The following is an 18,448-nucleotide window of genomic DNA, read 5'->3' as shown; positions in this document are numbered from 1 at the left end:
CAACTCCTCAAAGAAGTGAAGATGAAAACTTTGTGTCACATGGTAAAAACAACCCTGGTCTCTGGAGGGAAGAGCAGCACGTGGACTCTGGCACTCTTCCATTACAGATCTAAACCATAGGCTGCAGGACAGAGCCCATAAATTACATGACAGAGATAAGTACAGCTTCATTTTTCACAGAGTTTGGCCACTTTCCAAACTTCTGTATTAGAGTATTTAAGGAGCTGGGAGGGAGAACAGACTGCTCTTGTCTTTAAAATATATATGAAGCTGGAGAAGAAGAATTGAAAGAGGAACACAGAGCCAACCTTGCTCTGGGTAAACATTACAAAATCTGCCAAAGGGCATCTTTGTAGCTTACTGAAGCTATTTTAACTTTGCAAATCAGCAACAGGAGTACAATGGATCTTGGCCAGCAATTTTATGATCAACATAACGACAAACTCAAGCAATCATCCAGTTTGTTGGACACAAGCCATGACAATATGTGACCAGATGCTGTGTGTCTTTACCACCTTTCCAGCTCTGTTGTTTCCTCTGTAACTTTCTCTGATGCCTGCTTTTCCATTTAGGCCTTTAGTATTAACACAGTACAAATGTCCAGCCTCAAGCCATCAGAGCAGACATTACAAATCAACCATCAGCACAAAAACAAAGGGTCAATTGATATCACTTTTTCAGAGCTGATCAATTGTAGCTCAACAAATATGCATCTACACAAAAAAAATGACAACCAACTGCAACTTCATTACTGATTATAACAGATGAATATGGGCAACACCATTTAAGATGTGATTCCCACCCCTAAAATCCATACATCTTTCATGTGTAGCTATTAAATGGTGGTACAAAATGCTCAAATTGATGGTGGGACGTTGAGTGATCAGAGTATGAAGTGAAAACAGACCGAGAGAGAAAGTTACATTTGGAACGGAGCCGAAGTATTTTTTAGTGAATTAATTTTATCAGTGATCTGGAAAATGAAATGCTGATACAGATATTGAGCCAAATGCTGCATATCAGCCCCTGATAATCAGCCAGGCCAATAATTGGTCAGCCTCTAAAAAGACTTTGGGATTCTGTACCTGAATATTTCTTGGCTAGGAGCAGAAACAACCTTGAGTAACACCTGGTTGCTTGACGTTAAAGGTTACAGGTGTGATTGACGGTTTTCTGTCTCATTTCTTATAAAGTTACCATGTCTGCTGTTATGTATGTAAATGAGCAGTTGTTAATGAATTTCAAGCATAATTCCTCAAGTCTGTAAATGTTAATCCCTTGTTAATAAATGAGAAGTAGGCCTGCTTTTCCAGGAGAATAAATGATCAGTTTTCAGGATAAATTAGGGCAAACTGAAGCATTAATCATTAATTAATGCATCAGCCACAATCTACAAATAATTCATAAACAGTTATTAAAAATGCTGCCACCTCGACTGCGCGGTTTTCCTCTGGTGGCATCATTACCTCACCTCAACCACAAATCCCAGCTCAGGCTAGACCACACAGGAAACTCTCACAAAGAGCTGCGGCTGCGGTTTGGAGAATCTGAACACAAACAAACTTTGTCAAGTGATTCCCTGTTTTTGTCTCATCTGCGTAACAATCTGCTTCCAGCCTGAGGGCCAAGATCCTCTTTGTTTGCACAGAGTCACGTGGTGTTCTAGATGACCCCACCTGAAGCCAGAGACTCATATCTGTTTCCAAGCTCCAGCTCCACACACCCCCTACACCCATCCCCACCCACCCGCCCGGGCCTCGGCTCAGCCACGGAGCAGCTATCCCGTTGCTCGGACAAAGGAAGCTTCACTGGGATGTAACTCATGCCTGCACGTATAGAGAGTCAGGACAAAGACTTCTATTATCCCCCAGCAACAACAACACTTTTTGTCTTTTCTGACAACAAAAGTTCACTGCAAGCAGTTTGCAAAAACGCGCAGCCCTTACAATTGAAGTTTTAAACAACAAGACAAAATAAAACACATTAACTTCTCACAAAAAACAAGTATTAATTTAGAAATAGAATTGTTAAGTTATTTGCTGAGAGTTTGTCTCAGCACATAGTTTATTATTATTATAATTTATTATATTATATATTTTAAATACTATAACCTCCGCCAAGGAGGTTGTGTTTTTGGGAGAGTTTGTCTGTTTGTCAGTGAACAAAAAGTAAAAAACAGATCTTGATGAAAATTTCAGGAAATGTTCAAAATGGGATAAGAAAGAAGTGATCAAATTTTGGAGGTGATCTGGGTCACTGTCTGGAGCCAGAAGTTTTTAAAAGGATTCTTTATCATTGTGAGATAGGGCCATTTTCACCATATGTGTATATAACTCCATGATAAATGGTCGGATTGCTTTGCAAAACAATACAAGACAAGGTCACTACAATTTCTGTCTGATGTAAAAGTATGATCCAGATCCTGGCAATATTCTGGATACTAAGATCCAGAATATGGAATATGTACTGGTGAAAGGAAGTTTAGCATTCAAGTAAGACTGAAGTGTTGCATAACAATCACAACATGCTTGGCGGAGGTCTGTGCTCCCTGAGTGCCTTTCTAGTTGTTCATGATTTACCTGTTGCTTTTGTCTTTACACTTTGGAAGTTGATAGCTTAACTTGATTTGCTTTTATTTGTTTGTTTGCAGAGCTTAAAATTAAATGTGTATTTTTCTGTTCAGTCACAACTCAGTTTATGACTGTTGACTTATTTTAAGTGTCTGTACTGTAATGATGACTAAATGAAAAACTACTATTCCAACTGTCCAGTGTTATCTCTAGGAGGAGTTAATGATGACTGAAGAAGATAAGGCTCATTCGGAGGTCAAGACACCCCACCAACCGTCAGTGGTGTTTATATCGTGCTGTTATTGGTGTAATAAAACTGGTTCAAGTGACCCATTTACACATATTCTGGAAAACACGACAGAAAAGTCAGCCTACTTTGAGTTTTGTTTAATTAAAGCTCATTTGAGGTCTTTGAGTCCTACAAAAGCAAACAAGACCATCAGCAATATGACTAAATACTTTAAACAGTCATTTTTTAATGGCTGTCACTGCCCTGCGAACCAAACAAGCTCACTGAATAAAAGTTTTTTTAACTTTTCCAAAGCAAAAATGTCAGAGTGAGTGATCTTTCTGTGCAAAAAAACAGCAGGAGATTATTCATTAGGACACACAGGTGGTCCCAAATCAAAACATCACGTGAGCTTTAAGTTATGATTATAAATTCCTTATTTTCAAACTGTCAGGTTATAATCTGAAACTCTAAAAAGTAAAAATTACATTCTTAAGTTGTGTTTTTGTGGCATTAATAATCAAACAGCAAGAAGACTCAGCGTTAATAACTCACTTCTAAAATTGTACCATCAAGATGGTGCCTCAGGCTTTACTTTCCTGCTTGCTGCTCATCTAAATGTCATGTGACAGTGTAAAACATTGTTGCACCACATAAACATTGAGTCACAATGAACCCATTACGGTGATACTATTGTTTGCATAATGGTGAGGTGAAGCACAGACTGCTATTATTCAAAAGTGCACGAAATGAACAGCACAGAGTAAAATATGTGCATCAATGATAATTAAAGCAGATTTTCATGCGCACCAACTGGTTCGTGAAACTGGAAATAATCTGTTACATAAAAATGGAAACAAAGGAGGTTTGGCATAAAATCTGGAAAAGAGTAAATGTGTAAACAAAAGTGATTCATGGTGCAGAGAATTAGCAAACTTTCCATCCTATGATGACAACATGACTAACGCGCATACAGAAACCCATTTTGTTATTTATAAGCCACCTACACAGCTCTCCCGTGTCCTAAACTGCTTCCTCACATCTTAACTTTTTAACTCTCTGCTGACATGTCCTTAAGTCTGCTACCTGTGTCCTACCCTTTTTGTCTTCCCCTCCATCCTCCACATTCTGATTTATTTCACGCTTTACGAAAGCTGTCCCTGCTGGGTGTATCAACTTAAGCAAGCAGGCATACCGCACCTTGGCATGGGGACTTGGCATGAATATAAACATGGAGAAACCTGGGACTGCTGAAAGAAACACATGGCAGAACACATGGCAGGACACCATCGATGTGGTTTGTTTATGAAGGATTTCGTACAGATACATACTGTGTTACAGTATTCATTAGAGAGATATAAGGTAAAGTAAAGGCTGGGAGCAGTCTGAATTTATAGCTCACAGTTTGATTTCAAACATCATGCTCATTGCATCAGTACATATCCTTAATTAGGCCATGGCTATACTCCATTTGGTACAAACAATTCACTTGATATCCAAGTCCTGTTGGAGGAAGACAATATATGAACATCCTAAATGTTTTTTTACTCTCTTAAAGTGTGAAAATAAAAAGAAAACAAAGCATAGTCTGAAATCTGTTCATACAGAAGGAGGAGGGACACATTTTGGGCATGAAACCCACTCCAACTTTAGTTACTTGTCTTTACAAAATGCAGCCGAGGTTGGGTGGTGTCCCAGCTCTGACCCTTGGTGTACAAAAAATTAGGACAAACCTTCAAGTGACTTTTATTGGAAACCAAATGGCAGCCACAGCTTGTGGACAAACTGTGTAGGGAAGCCCAGGCAGGCCTGCGACAGATGGCCAGAGTGAACAAGGCGACTGTTTGACAATGTGTGCTGCTTCAGGAGAGCACATTCAGCACAATGACACACACAGAAAGAGACACAGAGATGAACCTGAAGCTTCTGTTGTGTCATTTTTGGACACGTACAAAACCACGCTCGCAACGGATGGTGACACAAAGACACTACGTGACAGAAAAATACAACTCCAGGCAGCGAAGACGAGAAGGGACACGGCAGCTCACGCCGTGGGACCTGTCATCATTTTTTCATCCATTTCAGTTTTACAGAATTCTTTTCACCTGCTTTTCCTCTTAAGTTCAAATCCAAAAACAAACATCATTCCCTTTACTCCCCCAGGTACTGCCTCAGTGTCTTTGTCCTGCTAACTCTTTGCAATTAAGCAAATGGGTCATTAATTAATCGCTGCGGGCAACAGGACACATGAGGAGTTAATCAGGCTGGATGGATGGACTGCTGGGGAAGAGTGTGACACACAAACACACATTTACAAACACACACACACACACACACCTACTTTCCCAAGCCATTGACATTTCTGCAAAGTGAGCCTCCGATAACGCGTGCATGAATGGAATTAGAGAAAATGGCAGGAGTTGATGAAAAGCAGCTTGATCATTGATTCGAAACGTCAGAGTGTGCTGAGTGGCAGTTTCTTCTTGGAGAAAAACTTTAGTTGAAACCTTGCCTGGGGCCATCAACATTCAGAGAGAGACAAGAGGATATTTTTCCAGCGTGTGATGGCACACAAGCTCAATCACTGAGACTAAGGAGTGCTGACAAATCGTTTCATGAAGTATATACAAACAGGGCTATTGATGGGGGAAACCACACAGGATTCATACAGGCTGGGTTCATACTGAGCAAATTGGTTTGATAAGTACAGAGCTGGTCCCAGACAGGTGCCGGCTCGGTGCTGAGGCATCACTTTGGCTGCTGAGACAGAGGCTGATTGTGAATGCAGACGTGTTTCTCAGACCTTTTCGGCTTTAAAGCGAGGTTTCTCTTGAGGCACACAGAGGAGCTCTTTTTATCTTTGTCTGTCTCTGGCTCTCTCCCTCTCTGATGTGTGTGTGTTTGTAGAATAGATGATAGATAGATTGGGGTAGCACTAAGGTAATCACATGCACAAATGCTGGGAATGTTTGGAATCTGGAGCAGCAGAAGAGAATACCAAATGTGCTCTGCCTGCACCACACAGTGGGATCTGCAGAGCACAGAGGTAATAACTCTTTCAACCATCAACTGAGGGCTGCAACACTTTGATTATCATTTATCCTGCTGATTATTTCTGGAATTAATACTTTTGTAGCGATGAAACTAAAAAACACCTTGACAGTCATCCGCATTTTGCTCAGCCTTCCTGTGGGAAAATTTCTGGTTGTATTGATTTCAATGCCCTCTGTGGTCAAAGCAGCACGACCTATTGCTGATCTTTTCCTCTTCATGACTGAAAAGTTTGTTTTCTATATTTTCAAAAAGTACAGTGTAGATCCAAAATAAAATGTTAGCAATATGTCCCACTCCTCTACTCTGTGAAGTGACACCAGCAGTCAAATATGAGCTCCTGTCAGGCCAATAAGAGTGATCCTCCGTTTAGCAAGTTTTTACCAAAAGTGTTTCACACACAACAACTTTTCTCCTCTTTCTCTAACTTCTCTAACTCTCTATGTAAATATAAAAGGCTCCTTCTCAGTTAACAAAAAAGAATCATTCTTTATATTCAAGTGATTATACATTCATTCAAACATGTTTTTCCCCATTTCTGCCAAGTCTATTTTGCTTAATGCTACTAAATTATGCAAACTGCACCTTTAAATGTCTGAAACAGAACTCAAAATAATTCTAAGAAAATATATTTGGAAAAAATTAGGAAAATCCACATATGACTACCAATACCAGGAGAAACGTATGTCAGAGAACCATCCAGAAATTATCTCTCTACTACTTTGGTCCTGTTTGCTTTTGCAGGTCATTTGCAGGTATCACCATCAGTTTAATTTTGCAACAGGCTAAAAACTCCTTACTAGACTTTTATCAGTTTAAAGATAAAAACAGCCTCAGTTTGCTGTCATATTGGACATAAACCTAAAATTTATTACTTTTAAAAGCTTCTGGACCAGCAAAATGTGCTTTTCTTGAACACGACTCCCAAAGTATAATTAATCATCAAAATTATCCAAAAACAATAATAGCTATTGAACAATAAAACTGTTTCTGCTCCAAATCTATGACAGACTAAGTCCCATTCAAAAACTTAAACACTGAAAAGAGATCAAGTCTTCAGTTGAAATATTTTTTTTCTGATCTCCAAGAATGCTACACTGATATTTCTCCAGTAGATGGCACACTTTTTCATCACTGCAGCTGGTCTGCCATCTAAACCTGAGCAGATTTTCTGTGACACATGAAAAATGAGTAAATCTGAAGGGATTCATCCAAAATCCAAACTAAAACCTGTGTCTTCTTTTTTTAAGGTCACTGGACCCACAGATTACTCAATGACGACACTTCCTTCCCCTTCCATTGAGACAGAGAGGAAGCAGGGCTTCTTCCTATCTTTACCTCTAACCTCACGTGTCTGCCTGCCCTTTATGCCATCTGTCAGCAGGAAAAAGAGAGCAAAGCAGAATGAGCCGGCAAACGTGTCAAAGGACAGGACAGGAAAGCCTGTGTCACAGGATGACAGTTGTTTTGTCCCGTTCAGTCGCCACTATCTGATCTAGCAGAGGGACAACAACAGGAAGGAAGAGCTGTCAACATCAGGAGGAAGCCAAGCCTCACACCTGGACAAAGCTGAGTCTGCTCCTGTTTTTAAGGTTATAGTTAAGCAGAATTTATGTAGAACATGTGAAGAAGTTTTCTCCTGAGTAGATATGATGGCAGCAAACAGACCAGCTCCTGAGCCAGGTATGAGCAGCATACGAACCATCAGTGAAGTTTTAATGATTCTTGAAGGAACATAAGCGTTAAAACCCTGCTAGGAGGAAAACGGGTTGAGACTAGGTCACTCAATATGCATGTCATCCCTGAGCCAATGAAACACCAAGAAAGCAGAGAGGAGGATGACATGAATCTTTAAGAGTGTTTGGTTTAATACTCTGAGTAAGCAGTAAGCAGTAAAGGAAGAAGGAAATGCTTTATGTTGTACTTACTGGCTCAATTGATTCACTTCTTTCTGAATGCACTTTTGTAATCAAATTTCCCTTCTTCATTTGGATAATGACTCAGACAGTCTGGGACAACAGAGGAAAAGCAACTTCTATAATTAAATTAGAAAGACTTTTTTTTACTTTGCTGAGGCGGCATGAGACGGCACAGAGGCCGAGTGGACAGACAGATAAATGGACGGACAGAGACAAATTAACAGACATAAATGACTGTTAATCTCTTCAGACGTTATAAAATCACCAGATTCTGTGTGAGATACATATTGTTTATTTTTATATTCATGTATATATTTTTACAAAGAAGGCTGCCAGTTCTGCGGTAATTTTGAGGTCAAGAGAGTAACTTGCTTTTTTTATTATTTATCATTTTTTAGCGTACATGCTTTTTGTCCTTTCCAACACTCTCTAGTTAAACAGTCACAGTGTCTTCCTGCTTCCTACTTCAACCATAATGAAAAATAATGGCACTACTGTGCTTTTGAAAGGCAAATACACCTTAAAAGCTCTCAGGCGTTCCAGTTAATAGCTCAATAGTAATACTAAATCTGGGTCAAACTAAATTAAGCCCTCATCAAGGTGCAGCAAGCTTGAGCTACCATACAAGCCAAGCATAGAAGTGCAGTGAATCAAATTGACAAAATAAAACAAAATAAATAAATAAAAAGGTAAATAATCACTACTAACGACAGATATTCAGCAGTAAATATAATATATATATATTTTTTAATTATCATTTGAGAGCCCCCAAAAATAAAAGTATGCAAATGTCTGGGCAGCAACTCTGTCAGTTTGTGAGAACAGTTATCTGAACAGTGTTTTTGTCTGTGGGACACAGTTTGACCTTGTGGTTGAGCTGCACACAGCCCAAAGGCCCCTGTGCTAGATGTCGATACACACCCTGTTTCTGTTTCCTGCTCTGTCCAGTGTCCTGTCCTGTCCTGTCCTGTCCGAAAAAAGCATAGAAGCACAGAGACCTTACGAAAAGGGAAAAAAAACAAAACGGTGTTTTCAACTTCTTATTTGAAAGTAATTTTGTTGCTGGTTGAAGAGAAATTGAATTATGTGAATTCAACAACTAAATTGGGTGAGAGTCCAAAAAAGAGATGGAGGTCAGAAGCCAAGGTCTGTTCAAACTCTTTGTTGTTGTTTTTCCCTCTTAATGGAAAAAAAGGCATTCTCAGGGAAAGCCTGATCTGCCTCATCAGGAGTGTTGTAGATTTCATTTTATGCTAATGTGTTATTACTTTTATTATATTTTGACTCTTGTTTTAACTTTATCTCATTTTCACCATGTAATGGTCTGTTTTATAAATGACATCTTTCCCAATGTTTTTCTTGGCCATGCATATGTAAAAGACAACTTTGCAGAAGCTTGTTATTTTCAATATAATATTAGCCAAGTTGCTATTCCAGGCCTATGTAGGTGGTTCTTTAACCCACCAATGCATATAATGATGTAATTAAAATAAATAAATAAATTATAAAAACTAATGGTTTATGGTTTTGAATCCATGTTCTTGTGTAATGAAGTAAATGTGCCAGATTTTTTTTTGTTTGTTTTTTTGTTGATTCTGTCACCCTGCACTTCTGCACTGTGTATAAAACCTCCGCTCCATTAAAGACAAACACCGGGTCAAGAAATATATTTCATCGTAGTGAGATTTATTTTTCTGTACTTTCCACTCAGGCAATGAATTTCCCCAGCACCTTAAAACCAAAAATGAAAGATGGAACTGGCCTGTGACCAGCTTTACTTAAACTGTTTGAATGTAAACTCGCTGCAGTTATAAATTTTGTCCAGCAGGTGGAGTTGCAAGGCTATCATAAAATTCACAGGAACAAAGTGCAGCACAAAAAGGAGGATGACCTCTCTCACCCCTGAACATTGAGCTTAGTGTATTCTTGTTTATTTAAAAAATACCCTGATATCAAACTATTGGGTTTATATGAAGCACTTAAACGTGATATTCCCAGAGATTCAAGTGTGTTGGTTCAGTTAAGTTCTCAGACAACCACAGCACTTAACTCACTTTGATCCCTATCTGAAACTGAAGGTCAAGTGCTGTATTAGAGCACAGCCACAGACTAGCATGCCATTAAATGAAAACCTCTGACTCAATTTTCTCTTTAACTACTGCAATAAATCAGAGGAGTGCCATCGCTGAGCAGAGCATGCCTCTAACCTGCAGCCTGCCAGTTGTTCCCACCCTGGCCGGTTAGTTCAGTATCGATTCTCTGTCCTCACTGTGATACCACTATAACCATCTGACCTATGAATCTGAGCTCACAGCACCTGCCTGAGATCCAGAGCACACTGATCTCACAGAGGAGAGGAGACATCATAAGGGGGTAGAGGAGAAGCTGTCTGCCCTTTGCTAACACTTAATCATTGACTTCTAAACTTCGACCTTTCAACCTATCACACCTCAACATGACTCCTCACGAACCCCAAACCTGCTCACACTCACACAGAATTTTTAAAAAGTTTATTTTTCATCCTCTTGTAGTGAATTGTAAAAGTCATCTCACAACTTCTGAGAGAGTCTGCATTTAAATAAAAGGTGCAACGATGTAAAAATGTAGAATAATTATTAACTATTGAAACACTGAGGGGTCAAAAGAGCAAGGACGGGACGAGGAAACCTGAAAACCCGAAAGCACAGCTGCCTCATATAATGATAAACAGATGGTGAAAGCACCTGGGCACCAGAGTGGGTAATAAAACAAAACTAAAATGAAACATTTGATTCTTAATGAATCAGTGAAAGTGAGTGGGGGATAACAAGAAATTTTTTAAGACTGGAAATGTATCTTATGTAACAACGCTTAAACCTTTATCAAATCTCTCTTAACAATCAGACGAAGTGGAAAAACCGCTCTCAAAAATGTCCACAATAAAGCCATAACTTGTGTTCAAGGGTCACACATGAGCGTCATTTTATGAAGGGACACGTCAAAAGGGGTTTTAGATCTGTTGATAACAACACAAGTCCAAAACACCAAACAAAAGTATCTCTAATTGTGTTGCAAAAAGACTTTTTATGACTGCTCTCCACACCTTGCTGTGAATGTACAATAAAACACAATGGAAAGATAATAAAAAAAAGAAAATTTCCTTTCATTTGCCAAACAGCTGCGTATCTCTGCCTGCCTGGTCAGGCCCTTCTATTTCAATGATATGATGATTATCCAGCTCAGGCTCAAGGTGTGTGTGGATCGGCTCCCACCTGTGCAGAGGTAATTACAGCTTCCCCCACCTCTCCAACGGTCATTCAGAACGAGACCATAACTCTGACAGAAAGAGACTTCTTGACCACACACAGACCTGTCTGATGTGCAGGCTCTTATACAACCCCTCCATACACACTCTGGCTCACACGCACTTAGAGAAACAGTGCTCACACTACGCTCATAAAGCTTGCCTCACTTTGAGGGATTTATTGCACTCTAATAAGCATCAGTGTGATTTAATACAGCAAGTAAAATTCATTTACACAGAAAAATTTTAGACTCAGACCCAGAAAGAAAAGTCCTGTAGGTTTTTCATGCACTGAGGATGATCGGGATCAAAGAACCTGGAAAACCTGGAGGACCTGTTTCTGCTTGTTTATAAAAATTTGTCCATTTAAAATGCTGTACATAAATCTTAACAGAAAATATAATTTACCCCATCAAACAGTCAAATTTACAATCTTTGGATGCATGTTGTTTGCTGTTCCTGTGACATTCGTTGGAGATCAGTCAATTGCAAAATAAGACAACAAAAGCTCTGCCAACTACGACATAAACACCTGATGACTTCTTACTACGTCTGAATCCTGCAAACATGTTTCTTTGGAGCGTGTTTCTACAGAGAACCGGCCCCTCAGGTGATGTTATTCACTTGTTTTAGAGCAATGTGTGTCATCCTGCATTTCCAGTCATCATGGGTGTGTTCATGAGGGTGTGATAGCCGCCAACGTGACAAATGGAATGGAAAAAAACATGCAGCAGCTTACAAAAAGAGAAGTGAAGAAGAGCCTGTTTGTTTGAAATAGATGGACAAAGAGACTCTAACCTAATTGTAGTTTTAAAAACAAAAGAAGCTAAAGAGCCTTGCTGTAAAGGAAACTTTGGCACCAGTTTATAAAAAAAGAATCCTTTGAACTTCCTCCATAAACATGGTTCAACTGATGTGGTCACTTTGCAAAACTGCAATTTGACACTTGCCCCTCTCCACGATTTTTCAGTCCTCTCATGGAAGCTGCATAAACACACCCAATGATTTTACACTTTAACCAAAACAGACACAAAAAACTGCAACAGCATCCAAATGATAAGACAAAAGTCCATTTACAGTTTTATCCTACTTTACAAGATGAACAATATTTCTCATGTTGGATCATTAAAGTTTGATTCCTTTGTGCTGGTTTTGTGTATCCATGAACAATATCTCTGTCAAACAGGGAACTTGACAGTGTCCTGATTTGTTGCTGTTGTGTTTCCCGTCCCTGTTGTTCATCCTCTTGATGGCTCTGATTCCCCCTCGAAGGCCCTGTTGTCATAGAGATGCTGATGTCTCTGTGGGTCAAAGCTCCCTGGGTCAGTCAGTGGGACTTCATATAAAGGTTCTTCTCCTGTCACTGTGACCACAGTGACATCTGGTGGTGAATTAGTTGGAATATTGTCTTCAGGCTCCTCCTCAACCCCCAAGGCCTTCAGGATGTCACACTTACACATAGGGCAGGTCCTCTTCTCAAGGAGCCAGGGCTCGATGCAGGTTTTATGGAAGATGTGGTCACATGTTAACACAGTCACCACTTCCCCTGGCCTGTAGGACTCAATACAAACAGCACACATGTTTGAGTCATTTGTTGTCTCCTCATCTTCTTGTCTGAGTGTACGTACTTGTAGGCGTTTGATCGCCTTCTTCGCCTCATCCTTCAGCCTCCTTTCAGCTCTCCTGTATTTGCTTAGCTCAACGAGGCGTCTTCCATAAACCACAGAAAAGGAAATGGTAGCTACTACCACAAGGAATAATGTAATGGCTAACAAGTTGAGCAAATGGCTGTCTATCCAGGGACCGTGATGTCTGCCCACGTTAATAAGCATCTGGACTTCAGTCCCATTTTTCACCAACTTTACAAGCTCCATACCTAGAAAGTTGCCAATCATGACAGCCACAATATCAGGTGCATCTGGATGGTCCATTTCACTTGTTTCATTGCCGCTGCCATCCAGATTATACACCAGAACACCAGCTGCACCTTGTCGTTTGGCTGCATTTATCTTCTCGCTGAAGGTACAGTTGCCTCTTTTAACCAGGGCGATCCATGGTGGTGAGCTGGCATTGCGGTTGTAGACAGGATCTGGGCCACAGCCTTTGGGGTCTCCCTCGGGAAGAGTGATAATGCCAGAAGCTTTCTCCAGGGGAGAGTCGTCGCCAAACACCCCACACTCACAGTTTTTGTCCACAGTCTGATTGTTGCTGGTAGTGTAGCTTATATCCACCACGGCTGTCCAAAACGTGTAGAAGGCAAAACAAGAAATGGGTCTTGACAAACACAGTAAAAGCAGAAGGCATAGTTGTGCCATCTTACCCATAGTGGTACTCTCCCAAGAGCAACAGAAAACCCTGCTTTCGGATCTCAAAACTCCTTTGTAACGCTGAGTTCCCGGTTTGTTTGAACCACAGCGTTCCGAACACCTCTACAGTTTCAACTGACCTGCCGTTTGCAGTCAACTCTAATAAAATCTTTGGTGTCATATAAGGTCTGCATTAGCAATTCACCTGTCGTTATCTTCCTGAACTTTGGACAGTGAGCACTCCTTTCAGAGGGCAGGGTGCAGCTCTTTCAGGGCCAAGAAACAACACCGTCAAGAAGGATGGACATGATAAGCAAATGATAAACTTAATTGCACTGACATGTAACTAACACAAAGTCATCTTGTGATCAAACTAGTTTAAGCTAATGATGGTTTCTTTGCTCAAGGTGGCTGAAGATTGGTTCCTGTGCAGAGGTATCTGCAGCTTCCTAACCTCTTCAACAGTCATTCAGAAAAAGACCATAACTCAGAGAGAAAGACACTTCTTGACAACACGTAGACCGTTCTGATCCACTCCTAATCACACACACCTAGAGAAACAACACTCTAAACAACACACACAGTATGCTCATGAAGTTGGCCTCACTTTGAGGGATTTATTGCATTCTAATAAGCATCAATGTGATTTAATACAGGAAGTACAATTCATTTACACAGAATGATTTAAGACTCTTTGAATCTGTTTAACAGTAGTGAAAAAGACTCTATATGGGTAAAACATGATGAGTATCATAATCAGCACATCCCACAGCAGCAGAAAAAAGAAAAAATCCTGAAGGTTTTTCATCCACAGAGGGACAAACTTGGAATTAAAGAAACTTGAACACAGTGTACAGAGAGTGCAGAGGTAGACCACAAGGCCTAAATAATCTCCATATCAAATAAGCAGAGGAACAAGCTGGAAAACCTGTTCAACTGTTTCTGCTTGTACATATAAAATCATCTGTTAAAAGTACTGTACATATATCGTTATATTAACTTTGCGATTTACATCTTATCTCAATATACATACATGATGTCAAAAACAGCATCATAAAGATAATTTACCCCCATCGAACTGTTAAGATTACATTCTGCGGATGCATGTTGCGTACAGTTTCTATGACATATTTTTGCTCCATCATTAAGCTCTGGATCAATGGATTGTAAAATGAGGAAACCACAGATCTGCCAACCTCACCTAAAATGTGTGATGAATTCTTATTCAGTATCTAGAAGGCATGTTTCTGTGGTGCATGTTTCTACAGAGAGCCAGCCCCTCAGGTGATGTTAGTCACATAGTTTAGTGTAAGGGTACATGAGAAGTTTACTCAGTTCAGCACAATTTTAAAGTTCTTGTCCTGTACCATCTTGGTGTGATATGAGGGAAAAAAGCAACAAATAAAATGTGTTGTCTTTGATTAGGATCTTAGATAACTTTTACAAACTGTCTAGCTTTGAGCATTAACATTTTAGGCTTGTATACACCTGCTCAGATTTTCCTTTGACGTTTCAAATAAAACTTTCTGAAAAAGAAAAAAGAAAACTTATAAGACTGATTAAACTGGAATCGTTCAGGACACAAGATAAGCCCTTGCTGAGCTCTAAGTGAAGGAACGTTTTCCATTCTGTGAGTAAATTTTAATAGTCTATACACCACATAAAGGGTAAATATTTGCACAAGAATAGTTGTGCTATAAACTAAGTTATATGTTTGGTGTGGCTTAATTCTCCTGCTGCCCTGCAGGTGCTCCATCAGGTGGGGCTGACACAAACATATGTACACAAACGCACACATGACGTCATGTGACAACATTTCCAATATTTCCAACTCTGGACAAAAAGCTACTTTCCTGAAAGCAGTTTGTTTTAAAAGTTAAGACATGTTTTTGTTTTTCTATTGTACAGAACGAGGCCTGATGTGTATTTTTTCCCACAAGATGATGCAATCTACACAGCACTAAGTGCACATTGTGTCATGCAGCTCCTCCCCCTCCTCACTAACAAATGTACACACGAATGAGAGTCCAGGCAGCCTGAGCCCACAGCACTAAACTGATCACAGGTAAAAAGAAAACTCAGTAAGTTTTCAGGTGATTTGTCAAAAAGTCACCAGACTGACACCAGTATACCATTAGCCAACATGACAGCCGACCTTTGACTCTGTACTGAACCCATGAAACCCCAAACATACCACATCAAAAGTGCTGAACTAAAACAGTTTAGTATGAACACATGTACCTTTACATCCCTAAAGCAATGTGTGTCATCCTGCATTTTCAGTCATCATGGGTGTGTTCAAAAGGGTGTGTTAGCTATCCTCACTGTCAACACGACAACTGGAATGAAAAAAACATGCTCACAAAAGGATCAGAAGAAGAGCCTGTTTGTTTTAAGTGGTTGAACAAAGATACTCCAACCCAGCTGCAGTTATAAAGACAAAAGAAGTTAAAGAGCTTTGGCCGCAAGTTTCAAACAGATGGGCAGATATTAAAGCACAGTAAAGTCTGGTACTTTAAACACAGTCATGCTGATGCGGTGACTATGCAAAACTGCAATTTGACACTAACTACCCTCCATGACTTCTCCATCATCTTATAGAAGCTGCATGAACACACCCAATGATTTTATACTTTAACCAAAACAGACACAAACAACTGCAATAGCATCCAAATAATAAAACAAGAGTCAATTAACAGTTTTATCCTCTTTTCAAAAATCTGTTAAAGGATGTCTACTTTACAAGATGAACAATATTTCTCATATTGGATCATTAAAGTTTGATTCCTTTGTGCTGGTTTAATGTATCCATGAAACATATCTCTGTCAAACAGGGAAATTGACAGTGTCCTGGTTTGTTGCTGTTGTGTTCCCATCTCTGTTGTTCATCCTCTCGACGGCTCTGATTCCCCCTCGAAGGCCCTGTTGTCATAGAGATGCTGATGTCTCTCTGGGTCAAAGCTCCCTGGGTCAGTCAGTGGGACTTCATACATAGGCTCTCCTCCTGTCACTGTGACCACAGTGACATCTGGTGGTGAATTAGTTGGAATATTGTCTTTAGGCTCTTCCTCAACCCCCAAGGCCTTCAGGATGTCACACTTACACATGGGGCAGGTCCTCCTCTCCAGGAGCCAGGGCTCGATGCAGGTTTTATGGAAGATGTGGTCACATGTTAACACAGTCACCACTTCCCCTGGCCTGTAAGACTCAATACACACAGCACACATGTTGGAGTCATTTGTTGTTTCCTCGTCTTCTTTTCTGAGTGTACGTACTTGTAGACGTTTGATTGCCTTCTTCGCCTCATTCTTCAGCCTCCTCTCAGCTCGTCTGTGTCTGCCCAGGTTGTAAAGGCGGTTTGCAGATATAAAAACAAAGTAGGTGATGGCAGCTGCGGTCACAACAAAAAATGCAATAGAGAGGAAGTAGAGCCAATAGCTGTCCATCCAGGGTCCGTGTGGGCTGCCTAGGCTGATAAGCATCTGGACTTCAGTCCCATTTTTCACCAACTTTACAATCTCCATACCTTGAAAGTTGCCAATCATGACAGCCACAATACCAGGTGCATCTGAATGAGCCATGTGACTGGTGCTGTTGCCGCTGCCATCCAGATTATACACCAGAACACCAGCTGCACCTTGTCGTTTGGCTGCATTTATCTTCTCGCTGAAGGTACAGTTGCCTCTTTTAACCAGGGCGATCCATGGTGGTGAGCTGGCATTGCGGTTGTAGACAGGATCTGGGCCACAGCCTTTGGGGTCTCCCTTGGGAAGAGTGACAATGCCGAAAGCTTTCTCCAGGGGAGAGTTGCGACCAAACACCCCACACTCACAGTATTTCTCTACAGTCTGATTGTTGCTGGTAGTGTATTTTATATCCACCACGGCTGTCCAAAACACCAGGCCAGCTGAGCAGGGAACAAGTCCTGACAAACACAGCAAAAGCAGCAGGCAGTGTAGTGTCTTCTTACCCATGGTAACGCTCTCTTCAAAACAACAGAAAGCCCTCTGTTAGCTCCTTTAGCTTCTTTTAAACTCCTTTGCGAGTCCCAGTTCCTGATTTGTTTGAGCCACAGCGTCCTGAACACAGCTACAGTTTCACCCAACCTGCTGTCTGCCGTAATCTGATATGAGTCTCTGGTAACATAACACGAGTTCTGCGTCAGCCACTCACCTCTCGTTATCTTCCTGAACCTTGAACAGTGAGCACTCCTCTCAGAGGGCAGGGTGCTGCTATTCAACAAGTCGTGGCACAAAAAAAACACACAGACCTCTGCCGTTCAAGAGCCAAGGAACAACTTGTGAGAGTGAAAGACATGATAAGCAAATGATAAGAGTCATTTTACTGACATGTAACCAGCATGCAGTGCTCTTGTGAAACCAGTTAAAGCTGCTGACGCTTCCTTGTATAACACAGTGTAAAGCAACTTGACCAGTTCCTCCAGTCTGACTTGTTTCCTTCCTCTATTTTTGTGAGCTCACTGTTGTCAAAGCAAACTGACAAGCACTACTTGTTTCCTCACCTCATGGCTGTTTTCCCAACACAAACACATTTTTCTTCCTATGTCTTCTTTCAATTTTAACAAACACATAAATATTAAAAATTTGTCCTTTCAGTGGCAAAAGATCTGCCCTATATGTGAAGACCTTGAGGCTTTATTCCACACTGCTAGCATACCAGTGACAACTGAGATGGAACAGGGGATTGTCAAGTTTCCATTCTATCGTCTTACACACAAGTGAAAGCACACACAAACACACACACTGAGTGACACAGAGAGGCTTCAAATGACAAATGAGATGGAGAGGCTATTTGCCAAGCTGCTGTTTTACCTTACTGCTTCAACACAGAAACCACAGCACAATGGCCACTGCAGAATGTGCTTTTATATTATTTATCTCAGTGGGACAGAAATCTGCCAGTGGAACACAGCCTGATATTTGTTGTTAATACAGCTGCAGCTCACAGGTCTCGATAAGAGAAACAATGGTGCTGTTATGACCCTTAAATTCCTGAAAGTGACATAATTTAGCTAAGCACAGAAAGGGGGAAAGGCAAAAAAAACTGTCCTCATTGAGCATGTGCGCATA

General features: G+C 40.5%; 2 protein-coding genes and 1 long non-coding RNA gene across 3 annotated transcripts in view; all 3 read right to left on the bottom strand.

Moving 5' to 3' along the window:
- The window catches only part of LOC141787879 (uncharacterized), a 76,085-nt gene that overhangs the window by 56,407 nt on the left and 1,230 nt on the right, over positions 1–18,448 (bottom strand). The gene's annotated exons all lie outside the window — the stretch shown is intronic.
- LOC141788324 (RING finger protein 148-like) lies at positions 12,291–13,376 on the bottom strand. Its single transcript, XM_074667236.1, has one exon. The coding sequence runs from the start codon at positions 13,374–13,376 to the stop codon at positions 12,291–12,293; it is 1,086 nt and encodes a 361-aa protein (XP_074523337.1).
- On the bottom strand, positions 13,965–17,732 carry LOC141787845 (RING finger protein 148-like). The gene has a single exon (XM_074666526.1). The coding sequence runs from the start codon at positions 17,330–17,332 to the stop codon at positions 16,244–16,246; it is 1,089 nt and encodes a 362-aa protein (XP_074522627.1). The 5' UTR covers positions 17,333–17,732; the 3' UTR covers positions 13,965–16,243.

The sequence above is a fragment of the Halichoeres trimaculatus genome, unplaced genomic scaffold (assembly GCF_033239565.1).
Source record: "Halichoeres trimaculatus isolate MK-OKI-2021-1 unplaced genomic scaffold, fHalTri1.1 fHalTri1_scaffold_3, whole genome shotgun sequence".
Classification (NCBI taxonomy): Eukaryota; Metazoa; Chordata; class Actinopteri; order Labriformes; family Labridae; genus Halichoeres; species Halichoeres trimaculatus.
Note: the sequence above shows the minus strand (reverse complement) of the source record. Positions and strands in the feature narration are given on the sequence as shown.

Excerpts from the sequence above, each read along its gene's own strand:
- LOC141788324 (XM_074667236.1), bottom strand. The coding sequence starts at position 13,376 with ATGGGTAAGATGGCACAACTATGCCTTCTGCTTTTACTGTGTTTGTCA.
- LOC141787845 (XM_074666526.1), bottom strand. The coding sequence starts at position 17,332 with ATGGGTAAGAAGACACTACACTGCCTGCTGCTTTTGCTGTGTTTGTCA.